The 8087-nt window shown below is 48.4% G+C and overlaps 1 protein-coding gene across 6 annotated transcripts in view; it reads right to left on the bottom strand.

Annotated features, from left to right (window-relative positions):
- Positions 1 to 1632: 1632 nt before the first annotated feature.
- Positions 1633 to 8087, bottom strand: part of AKT3 (AKT serine/threonine kinase 3) — a 305967-nt gene continuing 299512 nt past the window's right edge. For all 6 annotated transcript variants that reach the window (XM_078440960.2, XM_078440956.2, XM_078440957.2 and 3 more), the window contains one exon: positions 1633 to 5175. In XM_078440960.2, the coding sequence (XP_078297086.1) occupies positions 5090 to 5175 (86 nt within the window). In that variant the 3' untranslated portion in view covers positions 1633 to 5089. The remainder of the gene's footprint in view (positions 5176 to 8087) is intronic.

Genomic DNA, 8087 nt, shown 5'->3' with positions numbered 1-8087 from the left:
TTGAAGCGTTTCCTTTTTACCTTGTAGTGATGAACGAAACACACCAAAAAGGCACATATTTTAACTAGGCCAAAGGGCATTAAGGACCAGACTTTCTTCCTGCCACTCACGTTTCTCTCCCTCCTCATGAGCTAGACACCGTCCTTCCGCTTCTTAACGCTCTGAATCAACATCTCGTAAGGCTCCATCGTTTACCATCCTGCTAATCTGTGCACAGTCAGGAGACGCCAGGAAGCGCTGTTCTCCTGTCCGCTCCGTCAACAAGAACAGACAAGAACGCGTCTTCGGCTTGGCGGTTTGGGTTTCTTCTTCAGTGTGCGGTTTGAGAGGAGCCTGAAAATGTACTTCCTGAAGTGACACAATTGACTTGGAGTTCTATCAGATGTCTGTAAACAGATCATTGTTTTAGCTTCAAATAGTATTTCTACGATACACAGGTGAGCCCTCAAATGCTGGAAAGTAATAAAAATGGGCGCTGAAGATGCTGGGTTGTCTCTGAGGAGGACAAGGATACACCACAGGCTGCAGGCAGGACAGGGCCCTGACCTCAGGCCGCTCTCCCGGCTGGCAACCCAGCACCCTCGCCCTCGCCCTCAGCGTCCCCCACCCGTGCCTCTCAGGACGGATGGTGGGGGGGCGGGGGGGGGGGATTCAGCGTTGGAGGTGGGGAAATGATACACACGCAAAGACCGTTCAAAAGTCTCTCGAGCACGGACGAGTTCAAGCCTGAAAGAGCAGAACGTCTACTCGGATCCAGTTTTCGATCTCCTCAAATGTGCTAGACATAAAGGGTGTCGCAGAAGGTATGTTAATTGTCCCTAATTCTGTGTTAGGACTACAGTAAATAAATGACACAATTCTAAAAATAGCACCTTTAAAGAATTGTAAGAGGTCGCTTTATTTTAGCCTCCTGGATGTGTCAATCCCAGTGGTTTTGAGAAGAGCACGTGGAAGCCTGCCCTCAGGTTTGGCTGTGTGACACACACACGCATGCCTGACTCACTTTGGTCCCAAAGCCGTTCCTCTACTTAGCTTAGTCCCAGAAGCCAAGCCAAGTTTCTACGATAGCAGGCGTATGAGGTAAAATCGGAAAAAGGCCCCATCCAAAATGCTTCCAGGTAATCAGACTGTGGTACAACCGCCCTACCCGTCTAGTGGCCACGACAGAGGTGGTTAACCTGCTGACACACGCTCTCAGAAGGGAAGCGTGCGGAGCAACGCGTTCCGCATTCTCAGGAAGACGTCACCGACGAGCGACGCTCCTCAAGAGAGTTCCGGGTCCAGACCATCTGCTGTGAAGACTGTTAGGTCCTGACTGAACACATCTCCAAGGAGACCCGGTCCGTCCCTGACTTCATGGGAGACCTGCCCCAAACCCACCGCGGCGCGGTCGGCGTCTCCCCTTCGGAAGCGGCCCTTCGAGTCTGCACGACCACACTACTGCCACGTCACCGAAGTAACAACATAATCCTGTGTGTGCGTTCGGGGCTACAAGAAACTGCTGTATTTTCCTGTCACATTTTATGTAGGGTAGGTTAATACCAGCTGGAGCTATTAAAAATCTCTTTGTTTTCCAGAAAAGATTTTCTGAGATTACAGAACCACGTCCAACAACAATAAACAGAGAAGTAGCAGATTGACATAGTGCTTTATTTAAGCTGTCTGTACGAAGGAAAATAATGTGCATCCCTATCATATACGTGTAAAAATACTAAGGATGTACAGTGTACAAAAACAGTTTCTTGTAGTTATTTCACATCCTTGTGGGTCATATACTTAAGGAAATGAACAGTTTTAGTTTTAGTATGACCAACAGTAAGAGTAATACAGTTTCTTGGGTTCATAGTTGCGTCTGCTTAAAATCCTTAACCAGATGACTAGATCTTGCGCGGATCTAATGAAAGAACTAGCAAGGTCAAGAAATGTCACAAACTATAAAGCTACAGGGAGGTAATTCAATTACCAATTTAGAGGTTTTCTTTTTATTTAAATAAATACTTTACATTTCATGCTTGCCTGTAATGCACTACCAGGAGCAAGATAAGGAAATTCTACTGTAGACAGTACAAACAGTAGCAGCAAAGTGTGTACGTTGAGGTGTAATACAGAGACCCTGCAGTTAGTAAGGGAGGCCCTTACCTTTGTACTCTAGGAGAAGCAAGGGGCCCCTGCAAGAACAGTCAGCTTTAAGAAGCCGGAAATCAGGTACGGGAAAATGGAAAATACTGGAATAATGCTATGTAATTAGTGTAGAAAGCAAAGCTGTGAGCAACCTGCCAGAAATCCAAGCAGAAATGGCCAACTTCCTCCCAGGTGGCTGCACTGAGACAAGAGGGCAGACTTCACGAGAGTTAGTATGGGGTGGAGTCCACAAAGTCTGAACCGAACTCTGATAGAACGATCCCGGGTTTCAGGCCTTGCCATCTGCCGGCGGCCCATGCCACAGCCACGGGCAGCCTCGAGGGCAGGTGCAGAAATCTCCAGAAATCTCCCTCTACACACACGTGTTACCTGTCGGTCCTCGGCGCCAGCTGATTGAGACCTGGGGGTGAGAGCGGGGGAGGGGGAAGTCTGGAAACACCTCGGTGCCTCTGACGGATCTCGAGGCCAAGAGTGACTGGGCCTGGAGAGCTGGCTGGGAGGCTTGGCCAGCCCGGGGCACCGTCCACGCGGTCCTTAACCTTTAGGAAGTGTCCTTGGCCAGGGTCATGGAAATCACCTTAAGGTTTGGGGGGGGGGGGGAAGCTATCGAAGTGCTTAGTGTACGGGCCCCCCCCTTTTCCTCGAAAGGGACGGACGCTCCGCACAAACCTTGGCCAGCCTCAGCCGCCTTCTCTGCCTCTCCCTGTTCCTCTTGTATATAATGGATGCGAGACAACTTACAGGACATACCTCCTAGTCTACTTTCTAGTCAAAGTGAAACATTCAACATAATTCCAAGGGAAGAAAAAACAAAAAAGTGAAGCTACATGTGTCAGAAGGAATGAACTACCATTTCCTGTAACTTCCTACTCGATGCTGAGGATGAACTTCACTCAGGTAGAAATATGAAAAATTAGGATAAAACCTATGTCTGAATATGTCTTAGCTGCCTTAGTAAAATGCCCTTTAACCCCCTCAGCCCCAGTGGCCCGCCCACCGCCAGCAGTGGCGTCTCCTGTACAGACCACACTTCCAGCGTCACGAGGCTAAGACATCTGCGTATGAATATGATTCATCCTACTCAGAAAGTCACTCGCTCTTGCGCACAACGCATCTCGACAGTGACAGCACGTCATGCCGCAGTCGTCCACGGGGAGCTGTCAGATCACGTGACCGATCCATCCCCACGAACGCTCCGTGGGGCCGGCTGCCAGCTTCCGCAACAGGGCCCCCGGCCCCTGGACTTCATAGGCTGCTTTGGAAAATGTCAGCTCCTAGCACCAAAGGGTTTAATCTGAAGATCATCATTAATGAAGGAGAAAGATGAGGTTTGCATACATGTCCCCTCTCAGTGAGAAATGTTGGAATTGGGGGACATGAGTATATACAGAAAAAGAAAAGTTGGAGGTGTTCTTTTTTTGTGTTGTTTTGTGTTTTCCCTGATGGCTTAATTCAGTGATAAATGTACCATGAGCGGAATAAACACACCAGGTTCTCACCCCTTACTGCCTACTTTGTAAATACTCGAGATGCGTTCCTTTTGCCAAGTCAAGTTGGTTTCTCACGGTCACGCGGGTCTCGGTTTCCTCCCCCGCGTTACGTCGCCAGGCGTCAGAGCCTTTCCATCCTCGAATGAGCAACACCGACATCCTTCTGTCTCATTAACCCCTCGGCTTGGAGAGTTGGGGATTTTTCTCACTTTCAGCACCAAGGGGTTAAATGACAGCATCTCTTCTCCCAAAGCCAAATTCTAACCAAGATGTACAATTTCAGAGCCTCGTCCGATTTTGTCACATAGGAGAAAAAGTGCATGCCTCTCATTGGCGTGTACATCCTTGCACACGGGTCCAAATAAACTGCAGTGAGTCTATTTCATGTAAGTTGGCGCTGCATTTGCTAACATGACACACAGTTTTCTTCACTAAGAAATAAATACTACTGCAATATAAACAAAATCATAAAAGGACATTCAAAGATTTAACATCCGAGAAAAAGCGAATTCACGTAGAACTCAAAGTAAAAACTTAAAACAAATAAGGCAAACACCTGTTTACCTCGGTGTACAAATTTTGGTGAAAAGCAGGGTCATTATACCTGTCTACATTCTTCAGCCATCAGAGGTGATAAATATCAAGAAGGGAAAAAGGTTTCCAAGCACAGGGAAAAAAGAAAAATGCTCTCTGGTACAAATGGTTTCATAGCCCCTTTAAGTGACCTGCCTCTGCTGTGCATATGCCTCCTTCCCCGGAAGGACAGTGTTCGTCTGCCGCCAGCCGCCAGTGAGGTCTGGACGTCCGGGTGGGGCGGCAGGCTTCCTCGGCAGCGTCCGACAGGGATTAAGTGTGTGTCTATCGAGCTAGCTCAACGGTTGGTCAGGCCTTCTCTCGGATGCTTCCCTACGGACTCCAGCCAGGTCTGCGTGCGAGTTCCCCACTCTGTGCACTGATCTGATAGGCTCTCCTACAACCCGCATATGCACATCACCACCCTGCCGCAATCGCTTACTCTGAATTATACGCTAAATCTTCTTAGTCTAATTAGTTTTTGATTTATCTTCTAGAAAGTTAAAAAATGTACCTAGACTCAGTGTATCTCATTTAGCCTTCACTGTTAGGGAAAAACAAAAACCAAAAGATCAAAAGATGACAACTGTGCACAAGTGAACAATGGCGGGCTCGTGACTTCCAAAGACTGTAAAATTACCTCTTAAAGTTGCTTATAGGACAGTAAGACAGTAGCAGCAGCAGCATGAGACCGTAGACGGAGATACAATTTCATGCAAAAACAAACAGGTGTGTTTGCGTACAGGTGTGTTCTCGTGGGGGTGTGCGTGGGCTGGGGTGTCTGGAGGCGCTCCTGCTTTGTAAGAGCTACGACTGGTGTGGTGTCCAGGAATCATCTTGAGGAAGAAAATCCAGGATGACCGTGAAGGAGCAGAATGAGGGCCTTATTCCCGGCCGCTGGCCGAGTAGGAGAACTGAGGGAAATGTGGCCGCCGCTCGCTGTCCACACCGTCCATGCCGTCCTCGTCATCTGCGGGCAGAAAGCGGCCACTTAGCGTACGTTTACCTTTTGCACCACCATCTCTGGTCTTCTTAGTTTGAACTTCTAGCATCATGAGGATTAACAGAGGCAACGAGCTCCTAGAAACTCGGGTTTGTCAGCAAAACACAGACTAATTAAACTTAATCCCCAAACAATCTCACTTTCAAACACACGATCCACAAAGAGATAACATCAAATCATCTCCTTCAAGACATGACCATCTTAAGACTCAGGATGCTGTGAAAAAAATACTATTGAAGAAAAGATTTTTTTTAAATAAGAAGGAACAGACGAGATTCGGTAACCCTCAATTTCACGAAACCGCGCATGTCAAAATTACAGGGATCAAACCCTAAGGCACCGTGTTTGTCTAGAATCTGCTACCAACTGCCTTTAAACGTGCGTATTTTTTTTTCATGGTGCTTTAGGTGTGACTGCAAAATAAAGCTTCATATGGGCCCTTAATTTTACAGGACTCATTATTTACTCTACATCTCATATCTGTCTTTAGTCACCATTCCCAATTTCCCTAAAATGCAACTTTAAACCAGAGTAAAGAGAGGGTAAGATGTCAGCATCCAAACACTAGCTCCTCGGGAAACCAACAGCAGAAAGACACTCGAAGGCACAGAGGAAGCTGCTTTCACATTAGCCGCCCTCATCTTCCCTGCCTTCCGGCATTTGAAGGATCTCAAATGGTCACCCAAGCCCTTCTCATAACCGTTCTGGTGACTGAAGTCCCACCCAGCAGGAGGCTCTTCCTTGTACGTTGTCATGTGTTCAGTCACCCCAGTCCACACCATCCCCTGTGCACCTGCTCCGGGCTCTGGCCACGCTCGGGGTTCCACGTCTGTGCAAGGGTGACCGCAAAGCCCCTCCTGCTCTCTCCCAGTGTGCGGGGGTCACGTGCTGGCCCACAGTGAAAGCCCCAGAGGAGGCTTTCAAACACCCAACCTTTTTTGCTTCAAGCAAAATAATTCCACTTCCTCAAATACATACAGGGAGTACATTGCTGATTCCTTGGATTTTCCAGCCTCTCTAAGAGCATGTATGTCACATCATGGGAGAAATCACAGCCTGTCACACAAGGATGACTCTCTGTGCTCCTCGATGACACACATTCCTCTGGAGAGCAAACGTTTCTGCTCTTGCCTCACTGTGCTTCTTCTCAATATTCTATTTTGAATACAGAAGATTCTAGAAAGGGATCAAGTTGCTAACCATTTTCGGCCTTGAATGTAACAGAAAATATCACTGGATTAGGTGGGAATCAGTCCATGGAGAAGATCTGTGGCTTCCTGCTCCGTGTAGACCATGGACCTCCACGGGCTTCTTTCCTGCTGCTGACAAGCATATCGTCAGCATTTCTAGAAAGCCCTGTGATTTGGGGAAATCTCTGCCTCCCTATTATCAAATATTTGCTAGGCATCAAGCAAACCACATGCATCATTTAGATGAAATACCTTCCACAGTATTTTTAGCTGCACAAGAGGTGGTAGGGGCTGGGGATGGCCTGTTGAGTCACAAAGTATAAAAACTCTAGAGAAAAGGCAGCTGAAAGCTTAATGTTCAAATTTGGAGCATTCTGCGCGAATCACATTTCAAGGCAAGAGTCTTCCCCACCAACAGCTTTGTTTGGCTGCGTGTTTTTCTGCGCCATGAACAAGCAGATTGGCTGGACTGCCCGTGCAGGAGGCTGGGCAGAGAGGGGACTGTGCTATGCTGCCCCTACACCACACGGGAGCCACACAGGAGGGGCCGGGCTTCCTTCCGAGGAGGAGCATTTACTGCTCTAGGCTGCACGTCAGCTGAGAATTAAGAGTCTTCGTTCTGTAGCTTGAGTAATAATCACATTTTCGAACACGAAGAAATCTCAGTCTCACAGATGAGTAGGCCAGGGCCCCACACCTTGAAATTCTCTAATGCTGATGACCCCATTCCCTCAGGACAGCTGCCTCCTGGGGCCAGTATCTGATCCTTCCCTGAGGAGGTGCTCAGGGGAGGCAGTGGCAGCCCTCTGATCTGCACAGGTGGGGGGCTGTGGAGGGAGGGGACAGCAGCCTGCCCGAGCCAGAGCACGCAATAACACACCGTCCACAAACAGGTTTCTGCTCTGAAAGCTGGGTCGCAGGGAACCATGCTGACCACACACAGGACCCACACTAAAAACACGAGACCTATCTGGTACAAGAAAGCAGAGGTCAACTCCCCAGTCCGCATCAGAATCTCCAGTCCGAGGAACAATCCATCGCCCAATTTTCTTAGTGTTTAACAACTATAATTATATGGCATTACAAGCTACTAGATCTCAAAGAAATCCTCTTTTCCTGTACAAGGGAAGGCAGAGGACCATTAATGGGTAGAATGCAAGACGACACATTCCCAAATCTGTTCAACTAACACCAGTGAGAACAATCTGGCACTTGATTGAGAAATCACTAGAAAAGATCACAAGATCAAGTGAAATGTAATCAAGCTTGGGGTTTCACCAGATCTCCTTTGATTTGGCCTCCTACGAGAATCCAGGATGCACCCGGGGGACATCCAGGTAAAGACTGGCTGCTGTGGCCCTCCCTCCACCAGGCGCCCCCTGGCCTCAGCTGGCCCTCACTCCCTCTGCAGAGTCAGGAAACCAGACGCCCAGTCAGACGCAGGACTCTGCTGGACTCAGGTTTCTGGGTTCCAATACCCGAAACAGCCACACGTTCATAGGTCGATTCTGAGGTCCACCTTGGAAGGTACTACAGTGTGTAGGCCTCCTGCTGACCCCGGTCTCACACTAGAAACACACTTTATACCCTTTCAATCAGCGAGTCACTGGGCAGATACAGCGTTCCCCACGTCTAAAATGACACGGATGCTGTTAGTGACAAAATGCTCTGTCACGACATTCCGTTCTG

The sequence above is a fragment of the Panthera onca genome, chromosome F1 (genome assembly GCF_046562875.1).
Source record: "Panthera onca isolate mPanOnc1 chromosome F1, mPanOnc1 haplotype 2, whole genome shotgun sequence".
In the NCBI taxonomy this organism is placed as follows: Eukaryota; Metazoa; Chordata; class Mammalia; order Carnivora; family Felidae; genus Panthera; species Panthera onca.
The sequence above is the reverse complement of the archived record's forward strand: the minus strand, read 5'-3'. Positions and strand labels throughout refer to the sequence as shown.